This window comes from Anabas testudineus, chromosome 2, assembly GCF_900324465.2.
Source record: "Anabas testudineus chromosome 2, fAnaTes1.2, whole genome shotgun sequence".
In the NCBI taxonomy this organism is placed as follows: Eukaryota; Metazoa; Chordata; class Actinopteri; order Anabantiformes; family Anabantidae; genus Anabas; species Anabas testudineus.
In genome coordinates this window covers 4,117,628-4,132,811 of record NC_046611.1, presented here as the reverse complement: position 1 = coordinate 4,132,811, position 15,184 = coordinate 4,117,628, and the positions used below count along the sequence as shown (strand labels likewise).

General features: G+C 42.9%; 1 protein-coding gene across 2 annotated transcripts; it reads right to left on the bottom strand.

Moving 5' to 3' along the window:
- Positions 1-1,672: 1,672 nt before the first annotated feature.
- Positions 1,673-14,401, bottom strand: LOC113164286 (SLAIN motif-containing protein 1-like). 2 transcript variants are annotated; one of them, XM_026363517.1, is made up of 10 exons: positions 13,850-14,401; positions 12,109-12,245; positions 7,312-7,455; positions 7,084-7,203; positions 5,768-5,917; positions 4,647-5,018; positions 4,012-4,023; positions 3,361-3,510; positions 2,923-3,250; positions 1,673-2,758 (listed from the first exon to the last, which is right to left on the bottom strand). In XM_026363517.1, exons 1-10 carry the CDS (start codon positions 14,278-14,280, stop codon positions 2,683-2,685), a joined length of 1,920 nt encoding a protein of 639 aa, XP_026219302.1. In that variant the 5' UTR covers positions 14,281-14,401; the 3' UTR covers positions 1,673-2,682. The 2 variants fall into 2 exon arrangements, with proteins under 2 accessions (XP_026219302.1, XP_026219303.1); XM_026363518.1 differs by lacking the exon at positions 4,012-4,023.
- Between the last annotated feature and the right edge of the window lie 783 nt (positions 14,402-15,184).

Here is a 15,184-nt window from a genome sequence, read left to right as displayed (position 1 = left end):
AACATTTTATACTTATTTTCAACCAGAAAACAGGTGTATCGTCAGTTTTTGGCCTTTGTCAACCTTTTTGAAGATGTGCTCTAATTATCTTGCCCAACTCCTTCTATACGTAGCCCTAATTTTCTTTAATAGGAGGAAGTAAATTGTCAAACTATATATAAAAAAAAGAAAAATGGTGCAACAAACAAAAGTCTTGTTCAGTAGAACACATACATTGTTCAGATTCATGTGGGGAAAATGTAACGTCCACTTGTAGGAGGGAAATTACCTGGATGACAGTCAACCAAACAACTACATCAACGTTGAGGAGAACGCATCTAACCACCGATAAAGGCAGGCAGCGATTCTGGTAACTGTATAATTAGTGTCCTAGCTGCAAAACCTTTCTTGTTAACTAGTTTTACAGTCTCTGTAGGTGCTAATATAGAGACTGACATGCTTTGGTAGGAGGATTAATAGCAATTATTCAAGTAACTGTACTAAATGTATTATAGTTGGTCTTTGTGGTAAGAGTTCAGCTATTTCTGGTTTCCAGTTTCATATCTCTGCTGCCCCGCTTGGTGTCTTACACTTGTGAACGTCCCATCCACACCACCAAGTACCCTTCACATTAGGGATTTGTCTCTGAGCTCTTTTGAATCTAGACTTTGGGTTTTGGACTTCAAAATTCATTAAGTTGCTTAAGAATCAAACCCAGGTCCTCAAAATACCCGTGTAGCTCTCTAACTCACTGAGCTATTCCTGAAGGCAGTTATTGTTGTGTTCGAGGTTGTACTTTTTATTCACAACTAAAACATCAGCTGGGTGATTTTTTGAAGAACCAGTCAGACCAACAGTTCACCCACTGAGCAAAAACCTTGTGTTTGAACCTCTGCAATATTTAACAAAGTTTGCAAAGGTTTGTCTATGCATCATTACCCCTACGTACCTATTAGACTGTATATTTATTTGCTGATGATAATATTTATGATTTGATTCGTATCTTTGATTCCTATCTGAATCATCCATTACTGCCATGGCATGCACAACTTATTGTCATTAATATGGAGGTCAAATCATTACAATACTAAAACATAATGACAAAAAGCTGTTAAAATCTATATTAAGCATTTCACTGACAAATAGATAAAGGTCATCTCTGTAATTCTATATTCCTTTTATTAATGCATTTTAAATTATATTAATCTTAAAGTGTTTATATTAACTTTTGACAAAAATTTTCAGTATTTTAAGCATTCACATAAATACTCAAGTAAAATCTATATATTGTTTTATATCGTTTGAGCTTTTGTGAAGTAATCTAACATCCCTGCTTCTGTTCTGCATTCATAAACAATCTCAGCACTGTTTTAACTACACATAGGTTTGACTTCAGATTTAAACTGTTGAGATGTGTCATACCAACCAGTAGTTAGTCTCTTCTTTATGTTCTGCCAAATAATTTTTATTTCATGCTTCCATTCTGCTTGGATGAAAACAAAGATGATGTGCTGTATTAAAACCACATGTTACAAGTTATTTGAAATTCCACCAGTAGGTGGCAACATTAAAATGTCAATGATTTCCCTCTGTGGGATCCTACAGTACTACCACAGCTTGCCACAGGTGAGTATTTTGTAAAGCAGAGGGTTCATGCTTGCAATCAATGTTAAGCACTTTGGAAAAAGACAGCTTTAAATCAGTGTGTTTATTAAAATGTTTAACATTCAGTCCATCACAGTAACAAAAAGTGTCAGGGTTTTGTGAAATGTGCCATGGTTGTCTTTTAAAAACAAGTCGAATATTACAAACTAAAGGGTGCTACATTATGCAGTGAATAACTAAAATCTCCAGAAAAACAAAACATAACTGTTTTTTGCAGTGAATCCAGAAGGTCATAATGTAAAAGAAGTGCAAACATTAGTAAACAGACAAACATCAGATTCATACAAAGTGCATCAAGAACAGTTTCCCTTACAGGTCATTTTAAAGTGAGAACATTTTGTGACGCCATGGTGAGACAATTTATAAACCCATTCAGACAATTTTCCATTTTGGTCAAGAGTTACAAATTCAATAATATTGCATCAATATATATGTATACACACACTTAATAGTTAGCTTTGTACACAAAGACATACTTTAATGTCTTGCTTGTAAAAATTCAACCAAATGTGCCCAAACTAACAAGGACTGATTAAATTTTAGCAGCATCATTGGCGCTTGTTGCCAGAGGGAAAACACCTGATTAGTCAAAAAGTTTTATTTAAAATAAATATATAAATAAATAAATAAATACAGAATCATGAGGCTCACATCATAAAAACTGGCAGCCCTCTTTAGCAGGTTGGTATTACTGGTACCCTACAGCCAGCGGTTTATTGCACAAGAGCAACAGGGAGCTACTCCCCTTTGGCACAGACCAAACTTAGTCGTCAAATGTGAAACCGTCGGCAACATGAAACCCGCCTTACCCGAAGAAATTCTGCATAGAATTGATGAGCGGATACGAAATCGGTTCACAAGAACACCCTTAACTGATTAAAATATTCTATGCAGGATCTCAGATTTAAGGTCATTGCAACAGTTAAAGTTTTAGTCAAACCCGGTCCCCCCCAGCCAACGAAAACTTGATATTGAGGTTTAGTGAGTTACCCCAGCCAGCGGGGCGCCACTGCACTACCGCACTACTTGATCTATTCATCAGTAGCAGCCGTCTCTCCAGGTGCTGTCACGAAGGGCACTGAGGGTGGACAAGCTCTTTGGAGGTGTCAGTAAACTGAGGAAATGAAGGAAAGAATTTGTGGTAAAGCAGAAATATTTAGGAAGTGTATAAAAACTACAGTCACTGCGAAGTGTGAAACTTTGCTTTTTCAATCCAATTCATAGTACATTGCATTTTTAGTGAATTTGGAGTAAATTATTAATGAAATGCGATTGTACCTTCGTGTTGGTTGGGCCATCTTGCTGCGGTGGGTGGAGCTTGGTGTACCGACGAAGGAGGCGGGGCGGGGCAGGCTGCTGCGAGCAGTGGCTGCGGTGGAAGTGGATGCACCCACTCCACCTGAAGGTTTGCTGAGCAGGGGAATGCTGCTGCTGACCCCGGTGGTACTCCCAGTGCTGAGAGACTGGAGGCTGGTGGACATTGGCATGGAAGCTGAGCCCTTAATGGTGGGACTGACGTAGGCTGTGGCCTTCAAAGGTTGCCGTGACAAGGACGAGAAGTTCCCCACACTCTGAACCCTGTTCTGAAGCTGGCCTGGAGAGGGGACTGGAGTGCGGAGGAGCAAATGTACATGCAGAAGAAAATTAGGATTAGTAACCAGTCTTTCTGCAGTCGTGAAATCTCAGAACAGTTTATGAAGAGAGTTTGTATCTTACTGGAGGACTGCAGCCGAGCCAGTCCACTAGAGGAATCGAAACTCTGGCTGTTACGAAGCAAAGAGGGGGAAGCACTAAGATTGGTCGGTATGGGCACACTAGGCATGCTGGGAGCTCTGACCAGGTTAGGCATGCTCCTCCTCAGCTTATCTAACAGACATAAACACATGGAGCTTAAAGTTGCAGAAGGGCAGGGTTAAATTAAAAGAATCAGTTTGTTACCGTCCTAAATCACAAAAGGGTTTGAGAAAAAACCAGCATGATGAAGACATTCTGTAATGATGGTTTGTGTTTAGTCATGACACCTCCATCCTGTAAACTGGCACATAAAGCTGGCATAAATCTCCTCCCTCAGTCAGATATACACCACTAACTCTAATCCCATCAAACTCTCTCTCTCGCCTCAGAACGGAAACATGCCAGTCTGAGCACTTTAAGTCCAGTTGTACAAGAGGCTTAAACCGAGTTATTATTAAGTGGTTAGAACATCAGTGGGGTCAGATTGGGATGGATGATTATAGACACAGGGAGATGGTGTTTGGAAATGAATATTCATACTGAGCTTAAGTGACCAAAATGATCATTTAAATTTTTCCTGAAGGTTAAAAGTATGAAATGTTTTTTTATATTGCAGAGAAAATGTCTACTTACTCTCATATTCGGCTTGATGCCACGATGAAGTTTCCCCAAAACAACACAACCGACAACATGCACAAATACACATATTGGCCAATACACACATAAATATTGCACATACAAAAATATAGAAGACAAAGATAACTCATTAGTACTATTCACAGCAATGACAAGCAGTTTCCCAACAGACTAAAAATTCAATTAAAAGAGGCAGTTGACAGGATGGAGAGACTCAGGTTTGCTTTGTTGGATCCGGAACTTCTTCTACTGCTACACTGATTTTGACCAATGTTTACTGTTTCTACGAGTCTATTCTCTATTCAATATCCTTTCACTATCCTAATCTGACTTGTTGACATGTTATGATACTGAAGGAAACCAGATTCTGTAAGGACTAGTTGCTAACACTGTCTGCTTGGGGCTGGGTTTGTGAGAGGTTGTGCCTGCAGTGAGCTGTACGGCACTAAAACTCTGTAGAGCTGTGTTGAACAGCAGTTAAAGGGAACCCTTTGTCACTGATACCAGTCACCAATTTCATCTGTTAGTGCAAAAATATCCGTTGGTTTTAGTTTAAAGCTTCTTTTCTTAGCAGAACTACAGCTAAAATGGATTCTGCATGGCTACAGGCATTAAATGAAATGTCTTCTCACCTGATCCTGGTCTGAAGCCTTGTAGCTCGGCTCCGCAGAGGCTGCCCAGTCCCAGTCCCTGAGGCTGGGTTTGGGGTTGAGGTTGAAAGGCGAACCCAGCGGAAGGGTATGGAGGGGTGGAGGGGGTGGAAGGAGGGGTGGAGAGGGAACTGGTGCTTCTTCGCCAGTCTCGTATGCTGGAGAAGGTGTGGGAGTGCGGCAGGCGGGTGAGGCGCAGCTGCGGCGGGGGCAGGAGGCCGTAGTCTTCGTCGTCCTCCTCGTCTTCCTCCTCCAGGTCGGGGCCGGCGCTGAGCTGGCTGAGCTGGAAGCTGAAGCTCTGGCTTCGGCGGTTGGCTAGGACGGACGTTGTGCTGGCGTAGTCCTGCCTTAGACCTGGAGGAGCGAGATATGAGGACCAGCGTGCAACACACACACCCCCACCAGACAAAGACACACAGACACAATCATCACCTCCTGGGGTTAATGAAGCTGAAGTAGCGATGGGCTCTGAGGTCTGGTGCCATATGTTAAAATATTAGAAAGGAGGGAACAATAGAGACAGATGGACAGCAGAACAAGTGAATCGGTGCACAGTGACAGGACACCCTTAAAACAACATGAAATCCATTTTCTTCATATTCTAAAATTACTGTAACTTGCATAAAATAATTTAGGACGAATGCAGCATGATTTAAATACAAATAAAAAGGGCTCAAAGCATCAACATATAACGTTAGACTTTCTCTGGTATTGTTAAGATAGACTGACGCTTCAGTCTTGTCTTGTTGTGTCTTGGTTTCAGCAATACAGAAAATACTAGTTACACCTGTGTAAGTGCTCATCTACCCCGAACTAGCCAGAATTCACTCCCATTCTTTTGTGCCTCCTTGTCTTGTAATGCCTCTGCACTCACAGTTTGGGAGCCACTTGCCTAAAATAAGGAACAATACAATCGGTGTACAGTTGTCCAAATCCCTGCAATTCCGAGTTTTAATTACACACCGTTTGCTGAAGCAAGAGCTGTTCTGGAGACACAAATACTGTCATTAAACATGCTGCATCTCAATGGGCAAAACCACACAACTGCATCTTTTCCTTCTCAGCGTTGTGGATGATCACACTGGTGTTTCAATCTGACTTACTCTCCTCCTGCAGCCGGGCCATAACCTGGACGTCCGTGAGGTCTTGCAGTTTGTATCCCAGAGAGATGGAGTCGTCCTCCACCTCTGAAGCACCGAGGTCGCTGTCCATGGATGACTGAGGACTGAGCGCTGAGCGTCGGAGGCTGCGGCCTGAATAATAATAAAAAAAAGGCAATCAAAGGAAGCTCTTTGACTTATGTGAAAGTTTCTAATGTCCGACAACTACAGTTTTACACAATTGAGAGACACTGCTGCTCAGCTACGTTCAGTTTTGGTAGCTCAGTAATGAAAAAAGCACCCTCGAGTCTTCTGAGTGTCCTCTACATAAAGATGAAGGATCCAAACTAATGGAGGGTGATACTTAGCTCTGAGAATTAGAGCCTGTTAAGCACCACTGAGGCAGAACTTATCAGACAGGTTAGAAAAACCTCTCCCCAGTAAATGATATTCCTGATATCTGCTCACTATGACGGCTCTTTAAAATAATCCTTCTCATCAGTCGTATTATGCTGGAGGCGTTTGGCACATTTTGCTCTGATGTCAGGACATGATCTTTTCACACCCCCTTTCACTTTGGCTTACTCTGAAATTAACTAGTTTGGCCTAACATTTGTGCTGGGCTATGCCAGGAGTATCTAAACTATCTAGGTCTTTGGAGTATTCGGATTAATCCATTCTAGAGAGGTGTCTGCATTTGAATGTACACAGTTTACCTTTTTAAAATGTGGTGGAGACATTTCAGTGAGACTTTTTTTTAAATTTTGTATTTGGTAGAAGAGTAGGCCCGATTTTTTATGTCATGTTCCTGTTTGAACCAACACTGTCATGGAATTAAACCTTGGGCTAAAAACCACCAGATAGTCCCTGTGGCAGTTTCTGCTGTTTTATGAATCTCAGGACATGAGCCCTCTTCCTTCAGGGCTCAACAGTATTCCAGAGCATGGCCCCTCTCACTCCCTGCAGCTTTGCCCTCTGCTGGGTCTGGAATACTCCTACTTTCCATTGCTAATAATGTGCTCTGCATTTCAAAAAGGCTGTGGCACAGTTTTATTTCTGCAACTGAAACGTGGCTTGAAGATGCAACAGAAATCTGTTCTCTCTCACTCCCACGACTTACATGAGAACGGCTGATATAATATATGATGAGCGTGCAGCTGACCTAGTTCTATACTTCACATCTTATCCTAATCATTAATATTCTCATTCGTGTCAGTAGAAAGATTACTATACGATTTGGCATATGTTAGTGAGGTTAATGAGGGAAGAGTAACATGACAAAAGTAACATGAAGCAGTGAAGAAGGCAGGACTGCTTACTTCGTTTGGGTGGATGAGGGAGGAACGTGGGAGTCCTCTCAGCTACAGGGGAGAGGTCCTTCCCTACCGGGCTGAGGGTCCGGTGGAGGACTGGGTGGAGCGGGGATGAGAAGGATGGAGCTAAGGGGCAGAGGGCAGAGTGAACACCTGAATCTTCCCCTGTATGATCAGTAAAAAAATAAAGCAGAACTTCAGGTCAGAAATGCTGCGTGTCTGCTGTGCGATTACCGTGTCTTTCAGACGACTGTGGAGTGGAGCAGGGTTTGGCAGAGGGGGGAGTGCCGATAGGAGACACTCCGACCACCCGACTCAGAGGAGGACCAGGAGAGGACGAGGGGGACGGGCTGGACAGGGAGCTACGCCACCTGGAGACTGAGGAGGGAGTGGGATTGGAGACAGGAGTTAAAGAAGATGTTAATACCAAATCTAAATAACAGTTTATTTGTAACATGCAATATAAAAACAATAATTATTAATAATTAATGCCAATATTATTTCGTGTCAAACACAAAGTCTGCAGCAGATGGTCTAGTCGCAGTAAAGAAAGTAGAGACCCATCAGTCCTGTGGACACCTCCAGGTTCCAGGATAAGGCTGCAGATGTGCCGTCTTTTCCTTACCATCAACATACCCTCTAAAATAACAGGGAGTCACAGTACTGCACTCAGTGACATGTTCATTTCAAAGTGCAGTTTTAGTCATATGTGCAGTATTCAATTCATACTATGCATCTTTAAGCTTCATTATTAATCTTCACCCCAAACAGAGCATTTCTGAAAACAAACATCATCTTCAGCCGTTTTCTGATTATTCTTCTGTGCTGAATAGACGTTCTAACTTCATGGCTTAAAAAATGGAAACTCGTCCTCACAAGAACAACAAAGATACTTTCCACTGATATAACAGAGGCGGCAGTATTGTGTAGCGGTTACCTCACCAGCACTGTCTGTCACCAACTGCTCTGCTCCACGTGCTCAGCACAGAGGACAAAGCTGTATTCAACACCACAGAGCTGCCTCTACAGTCCAGCTGTACCTGGTGCTGAGTGTCTCACACACACACACACAAAACAACATCAGTTTCTATTCATAGACGCACAGGAGAAACTGGTTTGAAGTACCTGTGGTATGAATTCTCAAACAATACCTTGGAAAAGATGAATACTGCAGCGCACCTCTCATATTAAACATTGTGTTATTGAAGCCAACATCCAGCACAAGATGCAGAACAGGATTTCTCTCCGTTACCTGTCAATGCTAATCTAAGCCACTTAGATATGAAGGGGTGCACTCCTTTAACGGTGTAAACGGTTTCCATGGCAACAGCTCTCCATTTCACAGTGCTGAACCCCGGGCGGGAAGCGATAGCAGGCCAAGCTGGTGGGAGGATTCCTCTGCAGCTTTAAGTGATGCACAGGCTCCTAGCAGAGGACCACGAGCATGTTCGCCGTCTCTGATGCAACAAGCTGCACAGCTGGTGCAACTTCAGAGGATGGAAGCGAGTCAGAGGTCGACTTCTGTGACCCAGATACAAGCAAAGACTGCAACATGAAAGCTGGATTAAAGAATGTGCAAAGCCAGGGTCACAAACTGTTTTCTCAGTTTGGGCTGGAAGAACTTGATGGTCCTGCACAAAGCCCTGGAAAACACAGACTGCAAGCTGGACCTCATCCCCCACACGGGGAGCTGGAATTCACCGATGCTGCCGTGCCTGAATGAAACCAGGTCCCTGCACCCTTGTTCCAAAACCTGAAACCAGATTTGTGGACACTTTTCTATCAGTATATTGATGCACGTGATGTTGAATCGAGATGATAGTGCACCGAGCCACCTATTTAAACACTATTTAAACACCATTAAAACACTACTAAGCTAACTTGTCGAGACAGAAGCATTGTTTTTCTAGTGTGAGAGTGTACTAAAGTTCACTGCACTGAGCATTCATTTAATGACTTTGTTTTTGGTGCTAAACAGTCAATAAATGGTTGTTTAAGTCGAGTTAAATCGATAATGTAGAAAATCATGACCTCAAAAATATAAAAGCCCCTTCTTCTAAAAGGAGCAGACATATTTTGATAGTGTGTTTTTTTACATATTTTCAATAGCAAGTATAGGAAAACATTAAAAATGAACTCCATGAACTGAGCAAAACAAACTTATATAATTCAAATCACTGCACTATCACACTATTAGTTCAATTTTGAAGTGTGGGAGAGGAGAGCAGCGTCAGACAGACACAAACGCACCCACGCAGGTGAGTCAAGCACCATCTTCTCTCATTAAAGCTGCAGGGTGTTAAGCTGCCTGTTCAGCTGAGGCCGTGGGAGCCGTCGCCTCGGTTCACACTTCACACGCACCAGCACCAGCTCGTAAAGAGACCCATCGATCGCTCCGCACATCTGGATCGATCACTGTGATCTGCTTTTACTACGTCGGCTGTCAGAAAGCTTAAGACACGAAATCTATTTTTAAAAAGTTGATACAGATGCATGAAGTAACCATGACAACGGTGAACACAAGCCAAATAACAGCCTCAGCTCCACTATTGATTTTTCAGACATTCAACCAGTTGATAGAAACATTAGAGCTGATACACAAAGAGGCTCAGTGACTCTTCCTGCTTTACTTCCTCAGACCTGTGGCTCACTTCCCCTTCTTCAGCTACACTTTATAAAATTAAGTGACGCCTGTAATCATGGCAGACTTGCAGGTCAGGTGACCTGGGCCTGATCTGCTTAATGCTATGAGTCGTAGGCAGATTATAGTCTGTGAGCTCTACTGTCCTGCTGAGCCCCATTAGTCACAAGTGAAGTGAAGTTCAACCTGATTGTCGTCAACAAAAAGGAAGGAAAACTGCTTAGTTTCAGACTGTTAGTTGGAAGTACCTCACAGTATCAGGAGTATAAATACTCCTTAATATTTACAAGCTCAATAATGTACCATGTAAACAACCAATGAATCAACTGAAATCCAGTCATGAAGACAACAACAGGGCTGGACTATGTTTTGTATAAGTAGTGCGTTTAGTGCCCAATACAAAAGAAAAACTCTGCAGTGGTAAGAAATGAACTACAACTCAACTAAACCTTTCAATTGTTCAACAATTTAATGTTTATTTTAGTCTTTGGAAGAAAAGGTGCCAAATTCCCCCCAAAGAAATTCCATATTTTGTTTAATTTGGGGATTATAATAAGTAATTTAGGTTTCACTGATTCTAGGAATTTTAAGTTTAAACACATGTTAAAATGCCTCTTTATGCAACGGCCCCTCTGGCCTTCAGACTTATTAATCTTGGTTTAGTTCCTGTGTCTATAAGGTGGTGCTTCCACCATCCCACTCTGCTGTGATTGGCCAGCCTCTGGGAGTCTTCCTGTGGGCCGAACTATGCAGCACCGTCCTTCTGCAACAGCCTAGCCATAAATCCCGCTGCATACAGTCGTCCATGTGCTCTGAACAATCTGTTTTGTCTTTGGGAAAAGTAAAAAGTCCATTTATTTCTGCACATCTGAAAAGACATTTTCTGCAGGACATATCCCACCTCTGCACAAACAGAATAACACCTGAGTATGTCTTTACCAGCCAGCATGCAAACCCTCATTCACCTGTGGACACAACTCCACAAGAATGGATATGTAACAAGATCCAGCAACCTGCCAGACCGTGTCCTTCACCAGGAAGCATTAAGATATGAAGTCTATGACTAACAATTGAACACTTCCTCCTGACAGATTTGTGTTGTGCGAGGCGGCGAGTGAACGACCTCCTGTGTTTTTTGGCAAGACACCTCAAAGCTGTGTACATCAGTTTAAAATAGCCCGGAGGAGAGAGCAGCCAGCTAATCTGCTGCCTCAGCCTCTGGTTTAGTGAGAGTGGCTGAACTGTGGGTGAGAAAAAGCTCTTCCTGTCTGAGCTCAACAAAAACACAGAAGAAGAAACTCGTGTCTAAACAAAAGGAATAAGGAGGAAGGGAAATAACAGAAGCATCCAGAGAGCAGCGAGGCTCGAAGACACTCAAAACATAAAACACACATCGAACCAAAGAACAATGATGAAGCTGAAGTTTGAAACACCCCCAGACCGAACTCCACATTTATTTTTCCTGTACGTGTTAGACTGAAGCTCCTACACCCCTCAAACACACCAGTTAGTCCAACACTCAGGTCCTGTTAGCTCAGGTCTTCCATCTCTTTAACTTGCTTCGACTGTACGTCATTTACCGTCTTTCAATCATTCCACAAACTGCTCAGATTTGCTTTTGTCGTCATCACATCTGCTTCAGTGGAAGTTTTCTAATTCCCATTTCTGAAACGGACTCAGCTCTAATATAAATGTTTTATTATCTGCACTGAATTCTGATCATTTGAGGTGATTAGAAAACGTTTATAATAACCTGAGATTTTAAAGGTGCAGTGTTTTAAATTTAGAAGGATCATTTACAGAAACTGAATACAGTATTCAGGAGGTTTGCATCAGTATTTAATGACCTTAAAGTAAGAATCACACCAGTTTCATTAGCTTGGTCTGAACCTTTTACAGCAAACAGGGAGTGGATTTTTTTTTTCATGCAGGCTGCCGTGTTTCTACAGGAGTTACACTAATATTTACCATCTTACACTGAAGCTCTGGCCTGTAGTCTCACTTAATGAATAGATTTAATTCAGCTTATAGAGTGTAGAACCATTTAAAGTAAGTTCACTCAGAGGTTTTTAGAAAGACACTTTGCACAGACTGAGGTTTTGATCCAACTTTCTTCCTTAAAGCAGGTGGACATGTGTTTATTCCATTAACTCCATTTAGACATACTGTGAGACAAAGAAACTTGCACAGACTGAACTAACACAGTCATGAAACTCTCTTTTTAAAGCTCTACCCTTGTTTTGAATAGTTGGGGTGTGTTGCTGTAACATATTGAAGGTGATATTGCCGATTGCTCAGATCTGTGTTTGCACTGTCGCCTGTTTTGCTGACGCGTCCCCAGGGACCAATCAGTCTTTTTCTTTCCACACAAACAACCCGTGGTCTCGTACCTTGTTCCAGTCGGAGGGACAGCGACCGCCGGGCGGCCTCCACCTCTGATTTGGGCGAGTCCAGAACCTGTCTGCACCACTGCAGAGGTGTGAGGGAGCCGTCTGTGGACTCTGTGGATTTGGACGATGAATACAACCTAAAAAGAGACGAAGGTTGAGAGTCAGGGCGTTAGTAATACAACAACACAACAACACTGGAACTGTTCCATTAATAACAATTCAGCCTTCAATGTCCTTTTTTACCTGAACAACAGTTCAAGACTCCAATAATTAGTTTACAGCAACATTAACACAGAAACGACTGAGCTGGAATCAAAGACTTCTTCCCAGCAGTCGAAGCTGCTGGATAATTCTTTGCCATTTGACACTTCCTGGTTCAGGATATTAATCTTGTCAATCAGCCTTCAGGAGCTCCTCCAGATGAAACTGGACCAATCAAACACTTCTAGTGCTGTTTGTGGAACAACTCAAACTGATATAAACCTCAGATATAAAACGAACCGTGTGTTCGTCCACATTCTGCACGTGTACTTTCTGTATGTGATGCACAGACACTTGTTAGAGACACGGTGGATTCATGTTGAAACTAATGTTCTTCCTCTTTCACAACACTATTGCTCAACATTAATCAGCCATTTTCTTTTTGTCACTGGGGAAGTTCCCGAGTCTCCAGTTCTTGTTCTGTGTGGTCACAGTCTACATATTAAAAAATAAATAAACCACACAGCTGTCACCTTTATTCACGACATATAGAACTTGGTTTCAGGTTTAACAGAGTTCCTGTGTACTGCGTTTCTTGGCCCACTGTAAATCGGCCTCCTGACAGGTCACTACTCAGACCTTGGTTTGAGGAAGAAGAGTCGCTCAGTTCAAACGGAGTGGATCCGATTATTCTGACAGCCCTGCTCTACTCCAGCTCTGCAACATGGAGGGAGCTGAATTATAGATTAAAACCTTCACTGACATCAGGTGTGAGTTGACCTGAAGGGGACAGAGCACACATGTACACACACCTCAGAGGAGTCAGTCTCAGTTCATTCAGATCCGTGTGTTTTATCTACTCACTGATTAAAATGAGATGGACAAAAGTTTAGAAACAACATTATGATAAATGTGGAGTTTATCACAGTGAAGCTGTTAAAGTGAATTACATTTTAGAAATGTGCTCCTCGCTCCTAAAGGTGACAGTTCTGATCATTAACTTTTGACTTGTTGGTCATTTCTTGACAGATTTAGACCAATAATAAGACAAACTGAAGACTCGTGGCCTCTGATGAGCAGTAATGAAAGATTCTAATGCTCAGTTTGATGATTCACTGGAAAAATAACCAATGAAACCAGGTGCTGTCAGATATCCAGTATTTGTGCATGAGGCAGCGTCTACATCCTGCAGGCTGCAGTTTGATTTGGTCTCTTTGCCTCCATCGCCCACTGATTCCTTGTGTGGTGTCAGGATGTTGCATGGTCTGAATATGACAGTGTACCAGAGCTGCAGCTTGGTGCAGCCTGGCCTGGTAACAAGTGGCCTCAGCTGCCTAATTAACTTCCGAGGTGTGTGTAGCTTTGTTTGGACACTGCAGCAAAGTGGACGGGTCCAGGTTTTCACACAGAAACAAACAATAAGGAGATGAATCCAAAATACTAAAACCACCTCTATCAGGCTTTGCAGGCGTCACCACGTCTGACAGCGTCTGTAAAATGCAACACATGGTTGAACTGTTAAATAAATCCGTGTAGTTACCATGTTTCATCAGACTCCTCTGAGGAGCACAGAGAGTCCAAATCCAAAAGCTCCAGCTCGTCCAGAACCGACGACTCCGCTCCCTCCTCCGCCTCCCCTGCAGCAGCAGCTCCATCCCCGGCGTGCGGGTGGAAATAGTCGAAAGGCTCCTCTGGAGGGGCGAACGACCCCAAGGACGCCTGACACAGCAGGGTGGGCAGCGGGCTGGGGAGGCAGTAGCCGCCGGCGCCCCCGAGCACGCACGCCGGGGATGGCGGCAGCGCATGCGGGTCGCCGGAGCAGCAGCTCGCCCGGGTCCGCAGCTGCTCGTTCTGGCGCTCCAGCTGTCGGACCAGCTCCTGCAGCTTCTTCACCTCCAGCTCGGCGTTCAGGGAGTTGCTGTTGCAGTCCACCTCCGTCATCATGGCGAGGTTCAGTACCGCTGCCTCCATTGGACCAAGGCCCAGAAACGATCGTGATATGAGCCGCTACCAGCTCCAGACACGGAGCTCAGGTGGATCCACTGAATCCTGATTCACTGTCGGCAGGAGTCTGTCTAGTACGACTGTCTGGACCGTGAGCCGGGAGGGGGGGTATATGACTCCACCCCTCCACCACACACACCCACACATCCCAGCCTCCACCTCTCTGACCCACGAGGCTGATGACAGGTGGAAGATTCACCTGTAACAATTAAAACTGTGCTAAAAACAGGACGTGCGGAGTTTTTAATTCAGATTAAATTGAGCGTGGATTCAATTTCAAAACGTCTTAATTTGGTTTCTTTTTAAATATATTCTGATCTGTTTCCAGCAGATATTCTGCGCCTGCTCATGTTCATCTGTTGACCTAATTATTGAGAATAACGTGACAGGTGTTTGATAATTAACGCTGACGCACCTGTGGGACATTTACGTGCGTTCGGCGACACCTTGTGGTCAAAGTTGGTCATAACACCAAGTGGAGAAAGGTGTTAGTGCTGAAAACTGATAAATTATCAGATCAATTAACCAATAGAAAATCAATTATTTTAATTTAACGGTTGATTATTAGCTCAGCTCCTCAAACAAATGGAAATTAACATTAAAATTAGATTTTCAGTTACTAGCTGGTTTCTTTGTGTGGGGGGAATAATTCAACTGTACCAGATAGAGTGATACCCAAGTATTCACAAGTATTCAATTTTACTGCCACGTTTGATCATGATCATTGAAGCTTGATCTAATCTAATTAAAGAATCTTAATTTTATATTTGTCTTTCAGGTTAATTCTCCTTAAATTAAACCAGCAGTTATCCTGTATGTAGTGGGGAAAACATGCAAAATGGTTAAAACAAATCTAATCCTAACTAAAAAC

Bases quoted from the DNA above. Each gene is read 5' to 3' on its own strand.
- LOC113164286 (XM_026363517.1), bottom strand. From the start codon at position 14,280: ATGGAGGCAGCGGTACTGAACCTCGCCATGATGACGGAGGTGGACTGC. The intron at 5,918-7,083 runs GTAAGCAGTCCT...ATTATTATTCAG, and splicing joins CCCTCATCCACCCAAACGAA to GCCGCAGCCTCCGACGCTCA. The intron at 2,759-2,922 runs GTACAATCGCAT...TCATTTCCTCAG, and splicing joins ATGGCCCAACCAACACGAAG to TTTACTGACACCTCCAAAGA.